At 41.9% G+C, this 27,981-nt stretch overlaps 1 protein-coding gene across 1 annotated transcript; it reads left to right on the plus strand.

Moving 5' to 3' along the window:
• The first annotated feature begins 1,554 nt into the window (after nt 1-1,554).
• Nucleotides 1,555-27,579, plus strand: SULT4A1 (sulfotransferase family 4A member 1). The gene is made up of 7 exons (XM_066568406.1): nt 1,555-1,830; nt 17,595-17,725; nt 19,122-19,202; nt 19,307-19,433; nt 20,990-21,084; nt 22,491-22,629; nt 25,919-27,579. Exons 1-7 carry the CDS (start codon nt 1,662-1,664, stop codon nt 26,029-26,031), a joined length of 855 nt encoding a protein of 284 aa, XP_066424503.1. The 5' UTR covers nt 1,555-1,661; the 3' UTR covers nt 26,032-27,579.
• The last annotated feature ends 402 nt before the right edge of the window (nt 27,580-27,981 follow it).

A 27,981-nucleotide genomic window follows, 5' to 3' on the forward strand; every position in this document is an offset into this window, starting at 1 on the left:
CACATAACATGCATCAGCTCTGCAGTTTGTGCACTACAGATCCCACATCCTCACTTACTGCACCTGCAACACAGAGACAGTCATCCCAAGTGTAGTTAGTCCAGGGGACTTGTTTCCCAGCCACATTCCAACTGCTCTTTCATTTAAAACATTATATTGTTGGGTTTTGAGGGTGGGTTTTTTTGTGTTGTTGTTGTTGTTGCTACTGCTGTTGTTAATTTTTTCCCTAGTGCATCCCTGTAAAGCATTTCCAGTCAATGAAATAATATTTTTGAGGTTAGATTTTGACATACTTTTCCTACCTGCCCTAACCATAGCTTTAATATCTGCAGTTTATTTTTAGTATGAACAGACATAAGTACAGTAAAAGCATGGATTTATGCATGCTGGTGCGTAGGTCTACAAAGCCTGAAAGCAGTTACTGCTCAGCCATTTGAGCTGCTACTTTTCCTGAGGTTGCTTCTGTAGAAGAGAGAATTTGACAGGACACACAAACTCCACAATTTAGAAAACTCAATTGAAACTAGCTGTTGTAATTTACTCCCTAGTACTTAGACATGTATTTTCCAAGCAGCTGTACCTTCTTCCCTTACTTTGCTTCTTCTTTATATGCTTATTTTATTTCTTTCAAATGTATGAATCTGCTACAGATGGTTTGAAGCTTTTAAAGAATTTCTGTTGTGTTTTAGTGCCATCACAGAAAGATACATAATTTAAAAATAAAGCAGCTGTTATAAGACAAGCAAGAGTAAACTAAACCAAAGTTCTTCATTGATGCTTCCAAAACAAAGAGAAGTCTTAATTCTGTTGAAATACTGCTGGCTTTTCATTCATGCCAGACCAGGTAGCCACACTGGCTTTTCTTTTGGTAGCACAAATATATTTTAAGGGAGGTTAGGTGTGTTGGGTACTGCTGAGTGCTGAGGCCTGAGCCCCACCTGAAAGATGCCCCAGGCTGTAATGAAAGCTGTTTCCCCCGTGAATACACAGAGGTGGCATCCAAGAGATTGGGATGAGGGAGCCAGGATGAAGAGTATCCTGTGTGGAAAGCAGGTGCCGGTTTAAACGGGAGTAGTGTGAGGAGCAAATAATGTGTTGTTGAAAAAGCAGGTGGGCTCCCCTTTGTCACCGTCTTACCTACCCCCACCATGGATCATGACTAATCTCGGTGCAAGGGCGGGTATGAGCCCCCGGTTCACTTGGCGGCTGTGGCTCATCCCTCTCCCCTGCACTCCCCAGCATCCCACCTGCCCTCCGAGGCCTTGGCACTGCCACAGCGCCCGCACCGCCGCGGGCTGGGTGGAAACGGGGTCGGCATCCATCCATCCATCCATCCATCCATCCATCCATCCATCCATCCATCCATCCATCCATCCATCCATCCATCCATCCATCCATCCATCCCCTCCCCTGCCGGTCCGACCGCGGCTGCGGCTGCCCCGCAATGACATCACCGTGCGCGGAGCCCCCGCCCGCCGTGCGCGGGGCTGTGCCGGGGGCCGGGGCTGCCGCGCCCGCCGCTCGCCCGCCCCTTCCCTCCCCTCCTCTTCCCTTCCTCCCTCCCCACCTCCGTCCCTCCATCCGTCCCTCCCTCCCTCCCTGCCGCCGGAGCGCCCGCGGCCCGCGCCCCTCGGCCTCCCCCGCGGCCCGCAGGGAAGAGGATGGCGGAGAGCGAGGCCGAGACCCCCAGCACGCCCTGCGAGTTCGAGAGCAAGTACTTCGAGTACAATGGGGTGCGGCTGCCGCCGTTCTGCCGCGGGAAGATGGAGGAGATCGCCAATTTCCCGGTGAGGGACAGCGACGTCTGGATCGTCACCTATCCCAAATCAGGTAGGCGGGCGGGCGGGCGGGCCGGGGCTGCCGCGGCTGGTGGGGGCAGCTCCTCCTCCTCTCCCCGCTGGCCGGGCCGCCGGGGCCGGGAGCGGGGGCTGGAGGTGCCCCGGCCGCCCCCGCGGGATGTGGGAGCGAGGCCTGAGCCTGTTCTCCACCGCGGGTGTGCCCGGGGACGGTGCCCTGTATCCAAGGATGGTACCCTGTATCCGGGGATGGAGCCCTGGGGCCGGGGATGATGCAGTGCCCTGTGTCCAAGGATGGTACCCTTGGGATGGTGTCCTGGATCCAGAGACTCTGTCCTGGATCCGGGGATGGTGTCCGGTGTCCGGGGATGGTGCCCTGTGGCCAGGTGTGGTGCTCTGCGCCCGGCAGCCCCCGCAGCTCTGCAGAGTTGAGAGCCTGTCCCGGGCACGGAGAGGGGTCGGGGCCCTGTGGGGACTCACGGGGGGTGGGTACACGCGGGCCCAGCGCTGCCCCGGGACCCCGCCGGGCTGGTCCCGAACCGCTGGAGTGCCGCGGTGCCGCTCCGGGCGAGGGAAATCTCGCTCAGCAAAGATGTCGAACGGGGAAGGGCTATGGCATCACTGCAAATATCTGCGTGGTGCACAGGTTCGCTGTCTGCTCCACAGCCTTCCCTCCGTGCTGCGCTCCCGAGTCGGCTGCCCTGATCCTTCTGGGAGAACATGTGCTCCAAGTACGTTCTTCCTGCACTGTCTGAATCACCAGAAAGGCCCCCTGGTCACAGTACAAGTGAATGTTTTGTCCAGTAAATGCTTCCTTTGGCTGTTGCACACCGTTTGGGTGTCTGCTTGTAACGCTGTATTTCTTGATTTTTTTATTCTCTCCGTTTCCAAGCAAAAATATTTAAAGATATTTTTCATGGATGTAGTGCTGTCTGCAAAGAGACAGACAATATGGGAGCTTTGTACCCCACCTGATAAAATCAGATAAACTGTTTTGTGAGTGCATTCTCGAGTGACTTTTTTCCTGACAATGAGATGATCTCTTTCTAGGAAATCCGAAGTCCACTGGAGAAAACAGATGTCAGCTCTGTAAATGTCCTTGTAATACGATGTTTCAGTATTGTAGGTTTCTCACTTACTTCATTGTTTGTTGTGTGAATGGCTAATGCTTTTCAATTTCCTGGTGTGCTGCTTCAAGCATGCACATTTCTACAAAGTAGCATCTATTATGCTTTTATAATTTCTCAAGCAGTTTCAAACATTTGTCTTTACATTTTTTTATATCTTGTTGCTAACTATGCTCTTAAAAACTGGCAAGACCTTTATAGATAATCCATTAGATAAGGGAAAATGTGAAGATGGATGGCCCTCAAAATACTAGGATTAGGAATAGACAGCAACTTTCAAACTGTTCTTTTAAATTGTCTTCTTCAAGATTTATATGTTGCATGCAGCACCAACTCTGTTAAATTCTTTGTGGTTTAGGATTTCAGTTTTGAGAATCTGAGGCTACAGTGTTCCTGTGTTAGATTTGCACCCCAATTTCATAGTGGCATCTTGTTAAATATCTTCAGCCAATCTCAGCCAGCCACAATATCATTAATAGCTGGCAGTAGCTTAGTTTTGATGGCTAGACAGTTGGCTGTGGAAAGCCAGCTTGCATAATCATATTTAATTTGCTGGTTTGTGCATATAGCAACATAATATTTGATCTTTTGGGGCCCCAGTAACAGGGAGCTGCCCACTTAGAAAATGGACATGCTGCAAGAGGATTTACTGGCAGTCAATGGGAGAAGGAGGAGATGGGTGAGATATGGAGAAGGTGCAATATTGTGTGGATGAGCTGGAGGAGCAGCCTTGAGATCAAAATAGGATTTTATTTGCCAGGAAAGAGAATGCTTGGGTGGCGAGTAATCTGATGTCATTGTTGAGGGAATAGGCTCTGGACAATAATAGCATCTTCAAGCTCCACCTTCTTGTAGCCCAAAGTCTACCAAGACCCTTGGAAGTTTGTTTTGTCAGCTGCTCCTGTGTGGCTTACAGCTTATTTAGGGCTTCAGAGGGGCTGCTGGCTAGGGACAGGCATAGCAGCAGAAACTGGGCTTCCCTAGGATGGTTCCCACTGATTAAGCCAAGGTCATGCAGAAAGTCTACAGCAAAGCCAGGAAATAAATCCAGAAGCCCATTATCTAAACTCCAACTTCATCTTGCTGCCTCTCTTCCGCTTGTTCTGGTAACATTCAGAGGTAGAACATGGCTGGGACCACTTTACTAGTTTCTGTGAATAAATTGTGTTTGAATAATAGTTCAAGAAAGAAAAATGCACCAATGTCAAATAGGTCCAACAGAAAACTTTTTTCTTGTTCCTAAGGAAATCAGCTTTGTTCAGTGTAGCAGCAGCTCTCCATCTGCTCAAACTGTGGAAAATACCCAAAAAAGTCTGTTTGCTGGATGTGTGAGAGGCCAGAGCCTGTGGCTGCAAGCAGAAGGCTTCAGCAGTAGCTATTGACCATATGGTGGCTTATTTGGCAATGAAAATCCACAAGTGGCCAGGACTGCTTCAGCTGTCCCAGGGACTGGTGGAGTGGTCTGGAAGCCATTTGGAAGACACTGTACACTGCAGGAATAGTGCAGCTCCAAACATGTGAAATGGAGGCGGTGCTTGGAAATAGTTACAGTTATTGGTAAATTGGGAGTGACCCAGGAAGAAGCTGTTCCAATAATGGTTGAAAATCAAATGTACCAGTGGCCTTACTGGCAGTAATGTAATAAGCCTAATGGAAAGTGACTCTGCTTTAATGTGATTTCCACTGAGGGATGGCTGAATAATGATATCTCTTATATCTTTAATTATTCTTAACACCTGTGCCCAATCAATGGTAACAGCTTTTGGGAGCTTCTGGACTATGAGAAACTTTATGCCTAAAACCCAGAGACTCAGATATATGAATGTGTGTCTATGTTTGTGCATATGGGAGTACTGTAATTATAGAAAACCTTTTTTATCATGATGCATAATTTAAAATCGGGTGTGCTACTGAAGAAATGAAGTCAAAAGTTTCATCTTCCACATAACTTTGTTGTCTAGAGTGGGCAGGCTGAGTGGGACACACAGATTTGCAGGAGAAATGTAAACCAGAATGCTGTTCTCTATAGTGTGAAATAACTGGAGCTCACACCACAGATAAGATACAGAGGCACTGTTTATAGGGAGCACTGTGCCTCTGCCACAACTTGAGCTGAACCCTCTCATCCTGTGGATTTCCTGTGCCCTACTTGAAAATTAAAATTCTCATCTGTGAGCTTAAGCTACAGAATTTATGGAGAAGCAAACTTTTCCATGGTATTCCCTTTGTCACCATGCTGAGAGCCAGGTTAGCTGTTTGCTAACATCAGTGATTTCAGTGGAATTAAATCAGTCCCTAAAGTGTAGTGTTTGGTTCAGGTTCACTCAGTGTTTTATTGTATCTTAGAGTGTCCCCCTGGCTGGACGTGATCTGTCCATGTCCTTGCTCAGAAGTGGTGCACAGCAGCTCCCTTCATACCATCTTGTGTGTGTTCTAAATGGATGTGTACTCGGTCTTCTCAGGTCAAAACCCACAAGTTCATGCCTTTTGCAAAACTGGTAATTTGAGAAAGTGAGCTGTTTACATTAATAATGAAGCACTCTCTCCCATGGTGATTATTTTGCCAAATAAGTTTTTGGAGTTCTGTGTGGAAAAATGTCAATTATTGAGCAAATATCAGCTTCAAGTCCAGCCAGTTCATGAGAACTTGCATTTGGTGCCAGACAACAGGTGAAAAGAGCAAATGTTGCCTATGGCCTTACCTATCTGGGGGTGTCTTTCTATAGATTCTCAATTTCCCTTGTAGCACTGGATTTTTGTAACTACCCTTTGGCTGCTAGGGAATATGATGGCTCTAGACCTTTGCCTTAATGAATTGCCAGCAGTGATTTTGTGGGTCATTCCAAGGACAGCTTTTATGTGTGTGTATTTACTGAGTTCTCCTCTTTGGAATTCTTTCACACTCACTCTGGTGTTACGTGAAATGAATCGGGGAAAGTCAGTTTGAGTTGTCCATTTTGTAATGTGTTTGAGAGGTTCTGTGTGTACAGGTCATGCCTCTGGCAGTGCATTGTGTGCATGGAGAGGTTCTCAGTTCTCCTCCTGTTCTGTGTGCCTCTCCCACTGTGTGCACATCTCTTTTATTCTCCTATTTCTAGCACTCCTGAATCCAACACTCCCTCTTGCTGGGTCACCAGGATGTGCCAGTCCCTTCCTTGGCTCATGGAGGAGCTCTGTCCTTCCCCTCCCTTACAGTCTCTCTGCATTCTTCCATGGCCCATTTCCCTCAGCTCATAGTCCTTGTTATGTTCTTCCCATGCGGGGACTCTGTGTGCCCTGAGGTTTTCTTCTGTTACAGGGAAAGAGTCGTTTGATGCATTGACCATTACAGCTATGGCAGGGACAACTGTTAAACTGTGGGATACAGTGGGCACAATATAATCAGCAGTTTTCCTCTTTGTCTGATTCCCCAGTAAAAGTGATAGACTTCAGCTTATCAACATCTAAAATATTGTTTGATTAGACTCAGCACTCAAAAGTTGCTGCACTTAAGGCAGAGAGGCTTGAACCATTTGAGATGTAGACATACATGCTTTTTCTTTGGATATGAAGTTGGTTTAAGAATTCCTTATCTTTGGCCTCTTGTTTCTTCCCCTTCCAATGAGCCTTAGCTGTCTGTGGGACCATGTTATAAAACAGATTGGCAAAATCTTGAATAAAGAAATACATTACAAAGAAAATGTACCAAGTAAGTATGCCAAAATCTTTCTTTGTTTATCTTGTTCAATCTTACTTTTCATATTTTCCACAGACTGTAAAAATCTCCTGGAAATGAGGCTATATTTCCAGGTGAGATTGGTATTACTGTATTTCACAGTAACAGTCTTATTATTCAATATACAGAGTATTATTGCTTGACTAAGTTCCTGTGGCTGCAGATACCCAGATGGGCACAGGTCAAACACTGCTGACAGTCAGTCCTGATTTGCACAGTCATAACTGAGAGGAGAATCAGGCTGAAGGGTTGCCCAAGGATGTTCCTGAGCTGTGGGAGGCTCGGCTGGGAGCTGTCAGAGGGACGTGTGGCAGCTGCGGTGGATTGCAGAGGTTTCCCTCCTAATGGCAGGTCTGAGTGGCCTTTGTAGCAAAGGCTCCTCAGGGGACGCAAGCATCCATCCGCATGTGTTAAATTAATTGACTTGCCTTAATTTCAAGTGTTCTCATATGGAACTTCTCCCAGCAGTTTTGTTGGCATTATTTTAAACAACAGCTTTGCAGTTGCAAAAGAGCCAGATTCTGCAGTGCTGGATTTATAGTGCTATAGCCTCTGCAGAATTTTGTTGCTTTGGTCTTAAACCATTTTCATTTAGAGAATTAATGCAAATGTTGCTGGCCCAGAGGCATGCCTTGAGAAATCATGAGGGTGGCTTAAAATCAATTTTTTACACAAAATACATTTGGGATTTTTTTCTTTCACCTCTGGTTTTTGAAGCAATATTATGCTCTGTGACATGGAATGATGAGAAACCTCTGTTCGTTTCATGAATCTGGATGAGCGAGTTGATACCTTTAAAACCAGAATAGAGCATGTAACTTTTTCTCTCTGACAGTAACATCGCAGTTATTTGGTTTCTTTAAGCAATATATAAAGCTCAGATGTTGTTCTGTTTTAATGACAGATGAATGTGCATCAATTCCCATACCAGCTGGCTAGAATGAATGGAATTCTTTTTCAAACAGGAAGGAAAGAGCAAACTGCATTGTGTGTAGAGATATGCTTTGTGAGCTGTCTCTTTAGGAACTGATGGACAGGATCTACATTTGAATCTGATTTCATGTTCTTGATGACTGAAATTGTGTTCCCTCCACCACTGAGAAGAGTAAATATTCCACTGCCTAAACTCACTCCATTCAGGTGCAGAAAGTGACTCTGGTAGATTAATATTTTTGGGGGTTAGAGCCTCTGGGTTCCTGTGCTTTGAAAGTCCTTCTGAAATGGGTCTATCTTTTTATTTATATATAGCTCAAAATACCTTCAGGTATTGACTCACTCTTAAATGCTGCTAGGTTAAGAAATTATAAATAAAACTATCAAAAAATAAGTAATTGAAGACAATGTCTAGTTTGCCACTGATGCATTTGACTTGATTTCAATGTGAGTAGAATTGGATAGGTCCTTTTATGTCTCAAACTTGAAATAAAAGCAGAAAAAAAATATCTGTGGTTAAGGGAAACTCCTTTTATTATCCAGATAGCAGTGTTTCTCTCATGACCCTTTTATCAAACCAGTGAAGAGATGTTACTAGAGGCAGAACAAATGGTTCAGAAGACGAAGAATTCTCCAGTTATTTAATAGGTTTTGCTGGGTCTTTTGCAAATGCTGCATAATTGCTTCCCTGCTCTTAAGTAGTGCAAAACTCAACCTTTTTTTTTTTGTAAACAAGCATAGGAAAAAAAAAAGAAAAGTGTAAAGTGGGTAAAAAGTGTATTCTGAACATGTGAAATCATTTTTGATTGTATTAAATGATAATGACCTCAAAAACTAAAGAATTAGAAAATTATGTAGATCAGCCAGACCCACCTGCCAGTCATTCTCATTTCATGTTAATGTTCATTTGTCACAGTAAAGATATTAATGAAAGGAAGCAAAGTGCTTAATTTTTTAATTCTTATTAGGCAGTCTAATTAAATGAAGGTTTTTCTTTTGTTGGGTGCAGTGGAGGCATGAACTGTACACACGGAACCTCTCAAATACCCCATGCTGAGGGAAAGGAACGACCCTGTTTTGTCTCAAAAATGCTGCTTTAGAAGTGATACAAGCATTGGGACACTGGGCATGCAATGTGACTTCGTGGCTGCAGATTCTGTGACCAGGGATAAATCATATTATCTTTTTGTCTGTGTTTTCCACTGGGTGTGTTTCTTATAATTTTTCATATATAATGGTAAACAGTTCTCATGGGCAAACAGATGTCACCTACCATATATATTTTTTTCCTGTCAGGGAGTTGTGCAGAGCCAGAAGGACCCCCCTGAGCCTCCTTTTCTCCAGGCTGAGCCCCCCCAGCTCTCTCAGCCCCTCCTGGTGCTCCAGCCCCTTCCCCAGCTCCGTTCCCGTCTCTGGACACACTCCAGCCCCTCAATGTCCATTTCTTGTCCTGAGGTTCCCAGAAGTGCCCCAGGATTTGAGGTGTGGCCCCAGCAGTGCCAGCCCAGGGGACAGTCACTGCCCTGGCTCTGCTGCCACACCATGGCTGGCACAGCCCAGGTGCCATTGGCCCCTTGGCCACCTGTTGACACAAGGCCATGAGAAACACAGCTTAATCATGCAGTCCAAAGCCTGTTTACTGCTGGTCAGGATTGCCAAAGTAACACAGAACAGCTACAGGCATTGCTGAAGCTGGATTGCTCTCTGCATGCAGAGCTGAAATGCACATTAATAATGATCAATGTCACTGCTTATATGGGATCACCAGTGCTTTCTGTCAGAAAAAGTATCTTCTCTTCAACCATTTTGCTGCAGCACTGTAAATCTGTTGCCTGAAAGGGAAAAACCTTGTAAAAGTATTAAAATGATAAAATAAAAAAGCAGGTCTTTATTGGAAGCTTACAGGTTTCCCCATGGTTATGGGCACACCCTGCATCAGATTTCCATAATTTTTATAAGTTTCACAAATGATGATATCTAACAAATACTATCCAATTAGAAGAGCAGTTGGTTAGGTAGTTTTCCCCCAGGTTCTGTCCCATTAGAATTGGTTCAGGGCTGACATTTGGAAAACAAAATGTCCTTGAAGGTTCCCTTATTGAAAATCAGTCTTTCAGGAATGTTTTAGAAGATCACCTTATTACTCTAAAATCTAAGATAAAGGGTAGGAAAAATACCAGGAGCTATATAACCATGTATTATCAGTCCACAAAGCTATGAATATATGAAAAATGTATAAAAAAGCTAAAATCTTTAGGCATCCACCCCATGATATATCGGTTGGCTGATCCCCTTTTATACTCCCAAACAGATCTCTTTCCATTTCTGATTCTGAAGAGCAGCAATGGAAAGGGTTGTTGCTGGCTTAAAACTGCAGTCCAGCTAGTGGGGGGGACATAGGTACCTTGAGAAGAATGGTTTTGCTTAGTGCAGCTATAACTTGAGTGGGGTTCTGTGTGGGACAAAATGCATTACTCCTTGACCTTAGACAAGCAATAGCTGACTGGACAGGTTGTGTTTTTTTTAATGTATAACCTGTACCTGCAGCTGTTTCACATTATATTATTGCTGTGCTGCTCTCTTGAAACTTGACCACCTAATATGTGCAAATGCACATTGTGTGTAGGCAGGTTTTGCCTAACAATTTTCCTGGAAGGGGTTGAAGCTGAGGCAGAGAATTGCCTTTTGAGTAATGACAGACATCTGACATTATTATGTGGGGAGAGGAGTATGTTCACAGCCAAGGGTATGAGATCTACCTCAACACAAGTGCCTAATAGAAGTGCCCTGTTGTTCCCTGATTTCTTATCCTATCTCAGTCAGCAGAGCTTGCTGTGAAGCTCTGTATTTACTCACAGACCATAATATGACTGTAGAAGAGAACACAGTGTCCCAGAAATCAATGGAGCTAGGGGTAACTCTGCAGTTCTTTTCGATGCAATGAAGTCCTTGAGTGTGATTTTAAAACCCAATGACTTGTCATCACAGCAAAGTTCTTTCCTGCATTGTTGTCCTTGGTACAGTGTGTGAAAACAAAGGCACAGTGGGAAGAATTTCAGCTGGAGATTATGAGCTCCTGCTGGGGTAATGTATTATGCAATTTAGGCATGTTTCTTGATATGGGTTCTAAAAAGATGGGAGAATGGAACTGCCAGAGGATACAAGAGGGCAGGCTACAACTGCGCTAACAACTTACTGTGCTGGGTTGGCTTTAGACCTGGTCAGCCTTAAATGGATGTGGAAAGGGGGAAGAGAAATGTCATTCTGTCAGAGCAAGCAGGCTTATTGGTTATTTCTACGTTACTGCATGTTGTATGTTATGTTTTTTTGGTCTATCGGATGTTGTGCTCTCTTTTACCATGGAAGTATGTTTGGTTGGTGAGTAGAAACTGGAAGAAAAATTAACCCAAGGATATCTGCTTTTAAAGGTGCCTGTGCTAGTGCAGGGTTGTTAGTACCCTTAGCCTGCTGTCCATCATTCCTGGTAGAACAACAATGTGCAGAGTATTTTGGGTGGACGCATTCCGATTTGTCCCACACAAAATTTGCTACATGAGTTGATGCCAAAAGTAGAAACTCCTTCAGCTAATTTGGCAGATCTAATTTTAAGTGGATTGGAGCAGTTTGTGTGAAGTTACTCCATTAGTGTTGACACCTGGTACAAGACAGGGTGAACATCCACAGATATGGACAGCCCAGCTAAAGCTTCCATAGAAGAGTAAAACCATTTTCCCTTTGAATATCTGATACCAAGAGATTTCTGTAACCAGCCAGTAGCAGCTGTCAGTGAAGGACCTGTGACAAAATCCAGGACAGCTGGATATGATGAAGTCATGGATGTAGGGACAAACTTGAAGACACAAATCAGGACTCTTCAATCAGAAGGCAAAATGAAGGCAAATTTTTGGCCTGTTGATGTTTTTAACAGTAGATCTGTAGACCTGACTCACAGTTCTTAGAGCTGTTAGGATGCTACTTACTCAGCCCTTGCTGCAGAGCATGTCAGGATGTTGTGGATTATTAACAAGGATAGAAAATAAATGCTTTTTGCCCCAGCTCTCCTCAGCAAAAGACCTCTGCCAGCAAGAGCCAGATGAGCCTCTCTTCTTCAGGGAATCGATCTCTGTGGGTGTGGGTTTGGCTGTTCCACAGATCTCCCAGAGAACAGGTCCTGGTGTGTTTTATTTACTAGTGTTGCTCCAGTTTTAGGACCCAGCATGCTCCAAAGGAGGTGTTTTGCTCCAGGCTGGTGTTTGGTGTGGGCAATAGTGGCCGCCTGCCTGGCTGTGTGAGTGAGGCTGCCCCAGCTGTCAGTGCCAAGTCCCAGACACTCTGTGGTTGATGTGCACTTCTCATCCCGTCCTCTGTTGAGTAGTTAGTGTGCTAATGTAAGGGAGAATCACGACTCAGGCCACTTTAAAAAAAATAGTACTAATGCATTAGCCAAAAATAGCTCTGCTTTGTAACCAGTTCATTAAAGCAGTGCTTTAGGATACTGTATTGGACATAATAGCAATAATTCTGTGGATAATATGTGTGTGTAAACAGTTTGGTGACAGCATTTTTAGCAAACAGAAAGTAGGTTTTCCTCCTAAATAGAATGGGGTTTCATAGTGTGCTGTTTATAGCCTCTGGCAAAACATACTCAAAACACAACTCAGAATTAATGGACCCATGTCTGCAGAATTTAGCCTGTTGATTTTGGTTCAAAAGCTGGTAGCTGCAAGAAGAAAAATAAATGGATTATGAAGTCTAAAAATCTAATACTGTGCTTACTGAATGTTGCTGGAAGTTGTGTATTTAGCACTTCTTTTAAATCCAGTCTTACCTAAATTGTCCCCTTTCAGAAGGTCTGAATTCAGGCTTGTTGTGTCCCACAGACTCCCTTGACAGTTACCTATTGACTGTGCAGCATTTAGGCCATATAAGAGGGACATTAGTTTTAAAGGATGAGTAATCAGTCCTTTCTCAAAATTGGGCCCTCTGATAAATATTTAATTGGTCAGTCAAAAGAAATAGTGTGGCAATATAAAATCACCATTTCAGTCTTTATTCTGAATCCCCAGTCTCATTTAGGAAAACAGAAGAATTGGAAAATATGGTATCAAGGTATATACATTATTTTTATTTTTAAAACGCTAGTCATTAATGAAAACCTCTATTCGTAAGCCAGGTGGAATTCGAATTTGTAGGAGAACTTCAGCATATAGACCTCAAGAGGAGATACTTTAATGTTTTGGAAATGTTTTTTTTTTCTTCTAATGGAAAATCTAATTTTCCTTCCAGTATTGTAGGGTGAGGATGAATCTGTCATACTGACCTGAAGATTTACACTGCAACTGGCCAAGGAGGAATGAGCTTGCAGGCAATTAGAACAACAGTGTGAGGCTCTGCTGTACAGCACTTGCAGACCAGTCTGGCAGCTTTGGCAGCCCTCACTTTTAATGAGCACTTGCATCTACCAATGCTATAAAAAAGTTATGAGTCATAATGGATCTGCTGCACTGGATTAGCCAAAATTTGGTCAAGCTCTGGCAGATCAAACAAAGTACAGATAATTGGGGTTGTAAGATTACTAGCATTAGTATTTCTTTATTTTAATTTTCCATGTGGTTCCATACAAGGAACAAATAAAGGGAATATACCAGGGCCTTTGCATCCTTAGGCTGCAGCTTTGTCCTGTCTTAGCTGATAAGAAGGAGAAACTGAAAGAAACTACCTTAAAAACCACCTAGAGAAGTGAAATTTCACTGGAAATCTTACGGTTTTATATCTGCCACTTCACTTTGAACACATCTATGATATCTGGTGACTTCATAGGAGTGCCAGTGGCCAGAAAGAGTTGAGAGAAGCCAGAGAACATCTGCACTAGAGAACATTTCTCCCTTCCACAGTGACTAAATTTGACATTGAAAACATCTAACACACAGAAGGTAGGAGGAGTAGCTGTGGTGTTTTCGAGTCGTGTCTGTTTCCCTGTGCTGCCTGGCTGCTGCTGCAGCAGCTCCTGAGGAGCAGAGGCAGAGTGGCCCTGGTCTGACTTAGCTCTTGCTGCTGAGGCACTGGCCATGGAAAGGGCACAAAGGAAGAGTTCCCAGTCACAGGGACTGCTGGGGTGTGGTGGGATTTGTAATGAGTCCTGGTTCCTGTGCATCATTAAGTAGCCCAGGAAAGAACAGTGCATCCTCACCAGCAGACTCCTGTTATGCAGGGTATAGAAATACTGGCTCACAGATAATTTTAAAAGGTCTCCTAAAGACACCTGCAGATTCTGGCAGGTAGTAGCTTCTCACAGCGGTTTCCCACCCCCTCTCTTTCCAGATATTGTGTGATAAACTGGAACACTCTGTTCTCCTGAGGCGTTTTATTGACATAGCAGAGGAGCTTGTCAGGAAGAGCATTTCTCAGGTACTTTGCACTGAAGTTCCTCAGATGCAGACTGCCTCCATTTTAGCTGTAATTGGATAAGTGTTCATGAATTCCATGTCTGTTTTGGCAATATGACCTTAGAGGTAGCAGGGTAAGCAGTCTTCCTCCTGAATGAAATGTTGCAGATAGAAAAAGAAAGGGTAGAATTGCTGGGAACTTATTAATGTGGCATTCGGTTTCTCCTATCCAAAGGCTGGCAGTTAATCCTGTTTTTCAATGATTATCCTACTGTGTTTATCCTTCTGTACCATCCCAAGTGAGATGTGCATGTACATGTGCAGGTGTTCAACAGCACAGGGAGGAAGCAGTGAAGATACTGGAGATGCACAACATCCATTGCCTTGGCAGGGCCAGAAATGTAAAGGCACGCTTTTCTTTTCTTTTCTTTTCTTTTCTTTTCTTTTCTTTTCTTTTCTTTTCTTTTCTTTTCTTTTCTTTTCTTTTCTTTTCTTTTCTTCTCTTCTCTTCTCTTCTCTTCTCGCTTGCCTCACCTTTTTCTTCTGTCCAACAGGTATCATAATTTTCCTTTTTGTTAGAAAGGCTCTGTGACATTCAAATATGGCCATGTTTTGTGATAGACTGGGATTGCTGGCATTATTCACATAATCTCCTTTGATAATCTCAGTTTCAGAAATTTACCCTACTTTCCATCCCTAAAAATGATGGTTCTTGCAAAATTCCATAGAGATCACTAAGTCAGCTGAGTCAAATGGCAAATTTCTGTATGTGTTACATACAGGTGGGGATGCAGCAGAAGACTCAGATCCCATCACACTATGGCATTTTAATAAATTCTGCTACCCCAGGTCTAGGCTTGGGCTCTTCATTTTTTGTATAGGTACAGTATCCCACCTTATTTGGCTTTTCAGCCAGCTGATGTTCCCAGGGTTGAAGATGTTGCCCTAGCAGCCAGGTCTGGAATTTGGACTGCCTGTTGCTAGGTTAAGTCATCCTTCCTAAACCAAAAGAACATTTAGCTCTGATACATTTAATTTGAGTGGGTTTTAGTCCTAGCAGAGATGTGAAGAGGTCATATCTATCTAATTATACATATAAAAGTTTTTAGATTTTTTTTCTTTTTAAAAAATTAGGCATGTGATATTTTAATTTGTTCTTTTAAACAGGAAACCAGGTCAATGATAAATTTTTTACCTGGAGGTTTTGGAATTTGTGTGTGTGGTAAATAATAATTGATTAAGGGTGACAAGTTAAAAAAAAATCACTGTTCCCTCAAAAGTTAATTCCCTAGTTTTCATTTGCATTGAGACCCTGAAATTCTGAAGCATAGTAACTTGAGTGCTAATGTGGGAAAAAATCAGGCTAAAAAAATCAGGGAAAAAATACAGTGACTAACAAAAGAGAAAACTAGCACAGAGATCATGGCTGAGGGAAACCGAGATGAGTGATCCTGCTGCAGGTGTAGGGAGGAGAAATTCCAGCCTACTGGATAGTCCCAGCATGTCTCTTTCAGCGTGTCCCTGGTTTTGGTGGGAACACTTTTAGATGGAGACTTTTGAGCTTCCAAAACCCCCACTTTGGATGGGAAATACGTAATTTCCCACCTCTGCAGTTCTCCATGGATTTGACAGCAATCAAGCCAAGTCTGGTGCACAGTCACAGGTCTCTGGGCATAACCAGGTAAAGGGGTGCTCCCCATGGGGGCTGTGCTCCCTGTCCTGACTTTTAACTTTTCTGGTCGACTTTGTGGAGAGCTGGTGCTGCCCTCCCGAAGGTTCAGTGTGGTTCTGCCTCAACCCTGCAGCCTTTCTGTATTGAGGCACAATAGACATGGCAGCTTTCTGCCTAGAGAGCAGCTGAGCAATGAAAAAATAGTTTATTGTGTATCCCCACAGAGTTAATTCTTTTCATTTCATGAAAATAGGGCTGCTGTGATAGCATTTCTCTTTGCAGGTGGAATAGGAAATACTGAAATAAATTATGGAGAACCAGGGTGTTTCTGGTCAGAATAAATATTTAATGAGAACAAGGGTTGTGGTCATTCAGAGTCACAAGGACTGATACTAAAGTACTGTATGAATGTTGATTTGAATGCATAAAATATATGCTTGAACTTAAAAATGCGGAGTGAACGGCCTTGGGGGCCATGTATTAAGTGTGTGACAACTGTCTCTGTGGGTGATGGTAATATAAAAGTGTCTTTTTTTTTTTTTTTCATGTCCCAGTCCTTTTGAATTTACCCATCAATCAGTAAGGGAACAGTGGAATCTTGAAGTGCTTGCTATCCAAGACAATTCTTGGAGGTGTGTGTTCTTTCACATTGTATCCAGGCTGTGTTCACTCCAACCATTGGCCTCACTTAATTGTTTCTGTCTCAGATTAAAAAATAAACAGAATAATGATGCAGTAGTGTTTTAGATCTTATATTTTGGTGGTGGTTTTTTGATTTTTGTTTTTTTTATTGGAACAACATACAGGATTGGTATAACATACATACACAAAGGTGCCTGTTTGTGTGTACAGTCTTGTTAGTTAACATGAATTAACTAGTGACTGTTGAAAGTGACTTGCAACTCACAAATTATTTTCAAATGGTCATTGATCTCAGAGTTTACAGCTCACCATTCCACAGGCTGGGATGGAGGAGCAGGCTTGGGCTTTGTAACCAGTTCTGGAACCATTACTTGTTCCTTTAGGCAACACGAGAGAGTGGATAAATCCTGGTCTCATTTCCCTTACTGCTCACAGTAAATAATTAATAATGGGTTAAATAATGGGTCTGTCTTTTGCAGTTTCCAGGGTGTCCCACACTCTTGGGATCTTTTCATCTGAACTGTGGGGTCTCTCCCTTGGCTCATTGTGGTCTCTCCCCATTCTGTTCCTCCATCTCACCAAGAGCCTTTCTCTTCATAACCCTCTGTCAAATATCTCTGTTTTGAGGGTTCCCTACCTGCCTGAAGGTAAAGTCATTTTGAATAGTTTCCCTGTCCAAAGCCCTAATTGAAGCACCTATTAATTTTCCAAAGTGCAATCACTGGCCATGATATCTAATGGGTGCTTTGTAAATGTCCTCAGAGTGGGGAGAGATGCATAATTGAGGTTTCTCAAGCTTGTGACTGATGTATGGGTGTATTTGGGGCTTTATCCACTCCATAACCTGGAGGCATAAATAGACTCTCAAATCATTGCATAACAGGGGCCTTGCCTTCAATTTAGAATAAAGGTCTCTCAGCACAGCCACTAATGCATTTTGTGAACTTGGATGACCTCTGTTCACCTCATTTTTAGTTCCTAAAATGGAAATAGTAGTGTTTTGCCAAAGTAACATTTACAGAGGTAAAACCTTTTGTTAAATGCTTTGCAATTCACAGCTTAAGTGATTTGGAAACAGAAGTGTATTTAAATTGTTACTGAAGAAAAAAAAATCTCAGGTCTTTTGCATGGAAGATCTACATGTATTTAAAAGACCAAGAGAGCTGACATACTACAATAAAACTGTAGTAATAGACTTAGCTCACAGCAGACTGTTGAGGACAAAAGTTGCCATTATTTCTCTGTTTAGTCTCCCTTCATATGGCTGTGTTTAGATAAGAACTGTAATACAATCTGTTCTCTCTCATTGTTTGGTTTGTGCAGGCACAGGCTTGCTGCAGGAAGTGGTGTATCTAGTGAGTCAGGGAGCTGATCCAGATGAGATTGGACTAATGAATATAGATGAGCAGCTTCCAGTCCTAGAGTATCCTCAGCCTGGTCTGGACATCATCAAGGTACAATTTATTGCAAAGAAAGTCTTCAGCATTTGGGTGTCTTTTTCCTCAGTTCCATGTTTTTCACTTCATTTCATCCTGTGTCCTCGTCACTGGACTTGTTTAGAATGTTGCAATGATTCAAAGTGCTAATAGGTCATTTTAAATTGCTTTTATTAAGCTTCATTGTGTTCTGTTTAATACTTTAAATGTGTCTCCATGTCCTAAATATCTTGCCAGTGGGAATCAAAGTTCCAGGCCTCTCCTGCTTATGTAAACGGGAGCTGGCCAAATGAGGCAAATTTGCTTTGATTCCTTCCCTGAATTTGTAAAAGAGTAACTAAAAATGCAGCTATCCATGCATCTGTATTCCCATTGCTCTGACTTTACACATCTCAGTCTTTAAATCCACAGATCCTGGCTCTCTACAGACACTGTAGGGTGTAGCTTGAGGGGTCTGGAATATCCTGCATGAAATTCCATGCAGTATTAAGAATCCCTTGATGTATGGCACATAAGTGTGATCTTGTTCTTGCTGCAGCCACTTCTGACAGAGGCATGTCTTGGAATTATTAGGATAACTCTACAGGGCCATCCTGGTAACAGCTGCAGTGCTGCTTGGACTGAGCAAGCTGAGGCTGGCAGGGATAGAATTAAGCTGCTTGTGGTCAATGACAACGGCATGCTTCCACCTACTTTAGGCTGAGAGTATTTAGAGGTCAGAGATTGCTCTTCCTATTCATCTGTGATGCCTAATCCAGCAAGACTTCAGTGCTACCCTGCTGCAAAACAGTGGTGGCAATAGTAAGAGGTTTAGTTTGAGATTACACATTCTTATCTATGCCATGTGCTAGCAGCTTGATTCAATATGGATTTATTCCATTTTTTATAGCAGAGCATGATTTCTGTCATGAGACAATTTTGTATCAAATTACAAAAAAAAATATTGTTTGAAAGATGTTCACACATTCAGATTTGGGTCTAATTCTGAGGATAAAATAAAATGCAAGGGTAAAATTTGGAAGAAGTCAGGGGTCATGTTTTCAGAACTTCTAGTATTTTTTCAAGGATTTTTAGTGGAGGCATCACTGGAAATAAAGTGACTTTGATATTGAGAATCTTCAGCAGTTATATTCTCTTTCTGAGAAGGTCCTGCAAATGGACATGCTTTGAAACAAAAGGGATAAAACCCCAATATGACAAAACCCCTAACACATTATCTAACCTTTTGATATTTAAAAACCAGATGTAATTCCCTGACCTGATTTTGAGTCCCTAACTCCTGTTAATTTTAGGAAGTGAATTTGTGAATGGAAGTCAGTGTAGTAGAGGGCCTCAAGTGTGCCAGCTCAGGCCAGCTCAGGATGTTCCCTGAAGCAGTGGTCAATGGGAAACAATTCTCTCTGCTTTATTTTAGGAGCTGACATCCCCTCGCCTCATCAAAAGCCACCTGCCCTATCGGTTTTTGCCTTCGGACCTCCACAACGGCAACTCAAAGGTGAAAATGAGCTCATGTTTGTTTTGACTCTGCTAGCAGCAGTTGTGTCAGTGCTTTGGGATGAGGAAAAAGCTTTCAACAAGATGATTTTCCCCCCATCACAGGTAATATACATGGCTCGAAATCCCAAAGACCTGGTGGTGTCTTATTACCAGTTCCACCGCTCCCTAAGGACCATGAGCTACAGAGGAACGTTTCAGGAGTTCTGCAGAAGGTTTATGAATGACAAGTGTAAGGAGCTGTTCTCTCTGCACACATTTATTTTCATCTCTGCATTCCTTCTGCAAGTACAGAAGTGAACTGGATAAAGGTGCATTTGTTTTGCATATACAGCAAGGAGGTTGCTACAGATAGCGCTGCGGGGATTGAGATTTGTCCATGCAAACTATGAGCCGTGCTTTTTGTAAATATTTGCCTTACAGTATTTGGCCCCCTGGATTCAGCACTTTGCCACCCAAACCGGAGCAAAACTCTGGTGTACTCTTCTGAAATTCAGTATTCAGGCTGCCAGGTACCTCGTAAAAAGGGGTGAATACTCCCAGCATCATTTGATTTCAGTTATGCCTCACTATCAGCTACTTCTCACAAGTGTTTCTGGTCCTCAGGTTTGGGGTTATTTTCCTGGTAATTCCTTTAATATTTAAATTTCAGCCAAAAATTCAAGGTTCATACATTGGAAGTTAACACAAAATTCTCTAGTTTGCATGGGCCTTATCTCGGCCTGCACCAGTGAGCTCAAGTGAGACCCCATGAGAAGGCAGCTGCAGGCTGCTGCTGCCTGAAAAATGCAGCTCTGTGAGGAGAATAATAACCAAGAGACTGCCACACTCTAGCTAAGGAAGAGAAAAAAAATCCTGCTGCCTTTTATTTCTCTGCAATATCTCCTCTGATACCTTAATGTGACACTGAGAATTCACCAGGTACCTTGAACTCTGAGAGCAGGATCTCCTGTAGATCCAGAGCAGCAAACCTGGAATTTAGGAGAGTTGATGCTGAAGGAGCTGTGTAATACCAAAGGGAAGAAAAAAGGAAAGCCTACCAATGGGAGGTTATTTAACAGGCCTAAAAACCCCTTTGCTGCTCCTTATCCTGCAAGCTTGAGCAGGATTAATGCTCTCCTCCCACTCCAGCCCACCTTCAGTTTTCCATTTGCATTCCCTGGGAATGCAATGTTTGCCTGTAGCCCCTGATCAGGAACTTCAAGACCAGAGACATAAAAAAGACACGTTAGAAGGTCTTCTAAGATAGAAAGGTTGGGTACTCTTTTCTCTGTAAGTATCCCAAGAGTTATTTGTCTCTTTATCTTGTAGCAGCCATCTGACTTTATCACGACCTCCCAGAGCCAATAAAACATCGCAGCATGTTCCATGGCCATAACTGTACAAATGGGAGGTTTGTAATGCACAGGAAATTTAGTCACTGGTAGCAGAGAAAAATGTAGAATGCATTTCTTGAGGGGTTGTCTTGTAATACTGGCAACAAAAGAGATTCTTGAGGTTGTAAATGCCAAGTACCAGTGGCTGAACCTCTGGTAGAGACACATAAATTGACTGAAATCAGTGCAAATGTGGACTTAATCAGAGAACTGGAAAACAAATGAGTAAAGCTTTGGGGGGAGGGTTAGGTCCCCCATTACATGGGTCAAAATGAGATGATGCTCTCCTGGGGCTATGAACCACTCCAGTTATTTCTTTTCTTTTTTTTTTTTTTTTTTTTTTTTCCTTTCTGAAAACAGCTTAATAACCAAAGTGTTCATTTTCCTCATGCCAATCATAATGTTTTTGCAGTAGGGTATGGTTCCTGGTTTGAGCATGTGCAAGAGTTTTGGGAACACCACATGGATGCCAATGTACTTTTTCTCAAGTATGAAGATATGCATAAGGTAGGTTAGATGTAGCAAAATGGTGTTTTTATCACATTTAGTATCCTAGTTTTTAATACATAAAGCACAAAATTACATTCTTATGTCCATATTTAGGCTCCCTAATGCCTGATACCATTTTTAAAGCACTGGCTTTAAAATTTCAGTAGCTTCTATGGACTTTAGACATTTTCATATCCATATTAATTTACTGGGGAGTCTGCCTGTATGTATAGGCACTGAACTACTTTCAGGGCAGGCAGTGATGTGAAACTGTTCAGTACTTGCTACACTCAGCCCTGGGCATTCTTTTAAAATAAATGTCTTGCTCTATGTGCCATATCAATGAGGGAAAAATATATAATCACTATTTTGTCCTCTGTATTTGGCATTTATTGGAATTATTTGGTTGTTCTTACTGATTTCTGTAAAACAAATCTGAAAACAATGAGGGTATGATCATGTAGCATAAGGTAGATAGAATTATTGAGTCCTTACAGTATGCTGGCTAATAAATCCACTCAAATCAGAAATCTAGTGGAAATACTATGTATTTCTTGTTGCAGTAATAACTTTTTGACAGCTAATGAAAATACTTCAGAATGTTTATTTGACTGGACAACTAATGCAAACATAGGAAAAACCCAGCTCCTGTTTCTAAACCTGTAAGAAGAAGAAATCAGGACAAGACTCAATAAAGCTGGGTAAATTATAATTCCAGCTTTACTGAGCCTTCTGATGGAGTGGGATTCTAAAAGAAGGTGTAATACAATCAGAGTAAATAAAGTTTAGTCAAAATCATTTCAATTCCATGGTTTTGAATAATTAATGGATTCCTAACTGTGCTCACCAGATGGTGGCATCACAGCATCCTTCTGCTTCCTGATAAGTATTACTATTTTGTCCTTGCAACTCATACTGAGGAACCCTGGAATTCTGGAGATGTAAATTAATGGTTATTCTCAGAGGCCACCTCCCCAGATCCTTCCCATCTACATGAATGCAGTCCCAGACACTGACAAAGGAAGAAGGGCTCTCCTAACATTTTTAGTCAGTTATTTGACTAAGGTGAAAATCAAAGTAACTTTTAAATCCTCTGAAATGCACTGGTATTCCAAAGGGATCAGGGTGGGGTGTTCCCTGAAGTGGGAAGCATCACAATTACTTTTCAATTGTTCCCTGTTCCAGCATCTGAAGGTTACATGGCCATGCTTTCGGCCAGCCTGTCTTACTCTAATTGTTCAGAATGTGTTTCTTTTCAGCAAATTGGAAGGTGGCAAAACTTCAATGCAGTGGTGTTTCTGCAACTTCTGCACTTCTATTTTTCACACTCACCAGGATATAACTTACTTTGCAATATTTAAACTCATGAAAAATGTGATTTTAATTATTGTGAAGTAACCCAGGTTTTAAATGGTCTCTTGCAGGACCTAGCGACAATGGTTGAGCAGCTGGTGAGGTTCTTAGGAGTTTCTTATGACAAAGCACAGTTGGAATCCATGGTGGAACACTGCCATCAACTCATTGATCAGTGCTGTAATGCAGAGGCTCTTCCTGTTGGCAGGGGTATGTTTAAAACCCACAGCAAAACTCTTCTTGGAGAAGTTGCAAGCAATCCCCAGGGTGTGTTAGATGCTGGCAAAATATTGCCATGTAAAGGATGGGAGGGAGCTGATTGTTGGTGCAATTGGGGGGCTGGGTTGTTTTGAAATCAGGTTAGGTAGAAGTGACTGGAAAGGATGGAAGAATCCAAGATGAACAGGGTAATGTCAAACCACTCCATCAGAGAGTTTGTCTCACTTTGATGGATTCAGCTCCTTGTGCTGAGAACTCTGCTCTGCTCCTTCTGACCTCTGGCATGCCAAAGCCCACAGTTCATCCTGACCTGAGCCCTAGGGTTTAATTAGATCAGGATTTTCAAGAATAGCAGATATTTCTTATTTGGAAGGCATAAAATTACAAGGAACCACAGCGTCCCTTATAAGCTTTTTATTTTAATTTCTTAACTCAGCTGTTTAAAATGTGTTTGTCTTCCAGATGTTTATTCTGATGAGACTCTTTCTCTAAGAACCTGCAGGTGCCATGTGATCTGTTGATACATCTATCCTTTGATAAGAAATCAAGTCCTTTCAGTTGCCTTTGAAAAACATAAGAGTGAATTTAGGCTCCCTCAGATTATTTTCTGTGGGCTGCTCTACATCACTTTTAAAAACGAGGCAACCAAGTCAAGATGGTCAGTTCCTATGTTACCCCTACATATGCCTTACCCTAACCTAAAATCACTTCATACACTAATTTAATCCAGTTCTATTTGGACCTTTCCCTTGTTTTCCACCCATAGCAGCACTTTATGATACAGCATCACACATGAAGCACATGTTTATCGTCACCACAAAGTTTCTCAGAGGAAGCAATTTGCAGGTTATTGTCCCTTACTCAGCGGTTATGACAGGAATACTTTGGTCTTCTTCTGTGTATAGGAGCCCTTTCCATACTACCACTTTCAGCCATCCTTCATGTGATCGGCAAATTATACCAGCTGCAATTTTTATAATTATTTTCAAATCTCTGATGAAAATGCCGAATACTACCGTTCCTCTTGACTACTGATTCTGTGTTAGCTGGTTATTTATTCAGTTATCACACATTTGGTTGGGACATCCCCAAGTCCTTGGTTAAGGTGCTCATGTGGATGCAAGGCTTTACAAACAGCAGGGTTGTGTTCTACTTGTTGGCCCACATGTACCCTCTTAATTCTACTGTCTACGTATGTTTCAGAAAAAGGCCCTCATGTTGTAATAGAGAAGGAAGGGAGCTGCAGCACTTAATGTGATACTTCGTCATTTGTTTGCTGTGTGCTTTTTAGTATAAATATCCTTATTTTGAATTTCTTTTCTTTGCTGTCTTTGGCTTTTACAATATTTTGTTACTCCAGAATGTAGCTTCATTAGCAGTGCTTTGTTCCTTCTCTGTTCGTTTCTGTGACAAAGAATGGTGGCAATGACATGACAGCTGATTGTAATTTGTTTCAAATATTTTAATTTGTCATTAGTTACATTTACTTTATTATTTTGCTTTATTTTAGTTCTTCATATTTTTTTTCTTTTAGCACATTGATCTTTACTCTGAAGATAACCCTGAACTGCTGTGAAAGCAGAACAATGATTAGATATGTTACTTGTATTTGACTCTTATCACATCATAATTTACGCAGTTGCATGATTCAAATCATAAACCAGGTGGGTGACTTTTTGACAAGCTATCAATTGATATGGTAAAAAAAGAAAAGAATTATTAAAAACAATCCACTGTGTATGTATGTCATTTGTAGAACTTGTCATTTGTCCGTACATGTTTTTAGGGAGACTCAGAAATTAAAGGATTTTTTTTTTACCAAGCAAAGGAATAAAATACTTTATTATCATTATTGAATGGGAAATACAGGGTTTTGTGTTTCATGCTGTACTTTGTGCTGTTATAGTTGCCAGAGCAAGATTTAAGTTAGTATCAGATATTTATGATTGTGTTTTCTTAATTTATTCTTTTAAAAGTATGTGAGAAAATTGTTGAAAACAATAAATGGCATTTTCAGTGTCAGATTATTCTGGTCTTTGGATCCCGAAAAGAAATCAGGACCCTTTCATACCTTCAGGATTTTTACAAAAGCCCTGCTTTCATAAAATGGCCCTTGCCACACATGCTATACCATCAGATTAATAAGTAATATGTAGATGTTTCAGACAGTTTTGTCTTTGGTCTCAATTATATAGTTTCTGCATAAAAGCAATGGTAATTGAATTAAATGGGTATTCTTCTTATGCATCAAATGCATAATTAAGTTCCCTGCATGTAGCTTTGTTCTTGCTGTTATGATGAAACTCTGGTAGCACAGTCCCAATTTTCCTTTCATTTATTCCAGTTGAACAAGTCTGGATTTTGTCTTTATCTCCAACATAAATGAGAAGAGAATTGGGGCTCTCAGTCTGGTTATTCCATGAGGCTTATTCAACCACAAGTAACCCTGGCTGACTTTGAGTTAAATATATCTTGGGCTGCATTGAAACAGTTGTTAAGGGGGCTCCTGCCTTTGGCTGGTAGGTTCAGCAGGGTCACCAGGTTATGTTATGTCATTGGTTGGGTTCCATAGGTTAATTCATATGAGGAAGGTGCTCAGTGTCCATATTGCATCTCCCAAAAGCTTCCTATTGCTCCTGTTAAAAAATTAAAGTGTCAGTGGCTCAACTTGAGTACATGGCACTTGTTCTCTTTCATAGATGGAAATTTGTATTTAGCAAACAAATATCTCCATGTTGAGAAATGGAAATTCATCTGTTGGACTTATCTCTAGACACAAAATAATAGAAATTAGCAATGAAAATATTATACTCCAGTTGTCAGTTTTATACCCCACATTCTCTGTACCTTTTGGATAGTTCTCTAAGCAGTAGGTGCCAGAGGCATGGTGATTTTGAATTGTGTTCTTAGCTGTTGGAATTATTAAACAGCCATAGCTTGCACTGAAAGAAGAAATCCACATTTAAGTGAGCACCCAACCCAAAATCTCTGTTCATTTCTGATTAAGGCCAGAGTAATGTCTCAGAGAAATATGAATTCTTCCTGTGTGACACTGGGCTGGTACAGCTGAAGATGTGTTTTATTTGAAGGCTTTGCAAGTGTAGTGCCAGAGTAACTGGGTGAGACAATGAACAGCTTTAGGTCTCATTAAGCTTTCAGAGAAAGCCCAGACTGATCAGAATCTCACAGCTGATACTTGGTGCCCAGCACAACTAAATTGTAGGTATTTGGTGTCCTGTTACTTCCACTCTCTGACCTGTATTCTTTCTCTGTGTTTCAGGACGAGTTGGGCTATGGAAAGACATCTTCACTGTTTCAATGAATGAGAAATTTGATTTAGTTTATAAACAGAAGATGGGAAAATGTGACCTCACTTTCGATTTTTATTTATAAAAAATGCATGCATATGATATCCAGATATAGCTAGAAGTGCTTTATGCATTCATTTATTACCTGCTGGACAAACTACTGTAGCTATTATGTGTAATAAGATTTAAAGAAAGAAAAACAATCTAAGTAAACCATATCAGATGCAATTATCTTTGATCCTGAACAGCTGTTTATCTTCTAGTATTTAAGTCCTCTGTCCACATGGAAGAACTTCTCAGACAATACTAGAACATTCAGCTGTTATGGAATGTATTATATACGTATAAGGTATGTATCATATATGCAACTAGAATGTACACCTTTTCAGCCCCACATTGATTATTTAATGTGTTTTATAAAAGCTTGTCACTAGAACCGAAATGAACATCCGTAAACCAAATAAAAATTTATTTCTGAGGGAAACAAGTAACAGGCCAAAACAGTATGCTAGAATGATCTCAGGGGTTAATTGTCACATTTATTTTTATAGCAGGTATAGCCAAGTATAAATAAATCCCATTCCAAAATAGGAACTAATCCAAGTGGGGTTCACATTAGGTTCTGCACACCCTTATCTGTGTGATTTGAGCAGGTTCTGTGCACTGGCACACTCTGGGAGACAGGGCTTGTTCTGGTTTACAGCTGTGATTGTCAGCCTGATCCCAAATCCCATCCATGCCTTTATGGACACAGCTCAGAGCTGTGGAGGCAGCTGATGGAGGCAGTTCAGATCCATGCCCAGGGACAGCAGATAGAAGATTCTTAAGCCCTCAGCTCTAGGTCACTCCCTCAAAATGGGGCTTAAAAGCCAGGAATCTGGTGCAGGGACTTTGCCGAAAAATCAGTCTCCAACCCGTGTCACTTTGCTGTGTGAATTTCTCCCTTTAAGGGCAGCCCCAAAAGTTAAGGTGCTGAAAAAGCTCGAGTTTCACTAAATGTTGAGGGCACTTAGCACTGCTTATGGGTTGTTCTCCTGGACTCCACCAGACCTAAGGGGAAGATCTGTGCCAGTGTAAAGCAGGCAAAGGGAACTGCAGCATCCGAGGAAGAGAGTTGATGGATATGCCAGCAGGTGGGAGTATTGCGCAAATATCCATGCACAATAGGTTCCAGGAATTGTTAGCCATGACTGATCTGGATTATAATCAGGATTCAAGTTTATTTCTCTTATCTTTTTTTGGTCTCTACACAAACAGCCTGAAGGAGGCTACTATCATTACAGTACTCTCCCAAATTATTTTATTGTTCTATTATGTAATGACATCTATGCTTTTTAGGTTCTCAGCTGCAGGAGGCCCATTTTTTGCTAGTCAAATGTTCAGGCTCACCAAAAACTATGAGGAAGGACTAGTTTTTAGTGTTTCAGTTCTGTTGGGAAACTGTCAGTTCAGCACTGGCAAGTGGTGTAGCATGATGTGGCTTGACAGCACTTTTCCTTGTATATTTGTGAGTGAAAATGCTTTCAGTGAAATTTTATTTCTATTTTTATATTTTTAGTACTGTATGAATATTAAGCACTACACATTATACTTCTGTGCTTGCTTGCTTACTGAATAAAAGATGTGTTCTGTGCATTGTGGCTGCTCATTTTCTAGACCTCCCACTCAGGCCAGGTGGTCTTTGCAGACAAACTACAACAAACTGCAGGAACATAGGAGAAGGAGAATTTCCTCTTGCTACAGAGAAAGAAAAAATTCCCCCACAGTTTCTGCAGATTAGAGTCAGAAGAAAATTTCATTAGCACAAAAAATCTACTTAAATCACTTAATCCCGAGGATGTATGAACAATACAACCTAACATTTCTGAAGGCACCAGGGAATCCTGCTCTGGTTCTCAGAGCTGCTTTCCTTTGCTGCAGCTGATGCCCAAAAGCCAGGAATGTCCCACAACCACATTTCTAACAGCCAGGTCCATCCACATGGACCATCCACATTGCCTGTGCAGAGGGCCACCAGCTGCCAGGCCACGTTACC

Source organism: Molothrus aeneus, chromosome 32 (assembly GCF_037042795.1).
Source record: "Molothrus aeneus isolate 106 chromosome 32, BPBGC_Maene_1.0, whole genome shotgun sequence".
Classification (NCBI taxonomy): domain Eukaryota; kingdom Metazoa; phylum Chordata; class Aves; order Passeriformes; family Icteridae; genus Molothrus; species Molothrus aeneus.

Excerpts from the sequence above, each read along its gene's own strand:
- SULT4A1 (XM_066568406.1), top strand. The coding sequence starts at position 1,662 with ATGGCGGAGAGCGAGGCCGAGACCCCCAGCACGCCCTGCGAGTTCGAG. Across the intron at positions 1,831-17,594 it reads CGTCACCTATCCCAAATCAG|GCACAGGCTTGCTGCAGGAA; the intron begins GTAGGCGGGCGG and ends TGGTTTGTGCAG. Across the intron at positions 22,630-25,918 it reads GGCTCTTCCTGTTGGCAGGG|GACGAGTTGGGCTATGGAAA; the intron begins GTATGTTTAAAA and ends TCTGTGTTTCAG.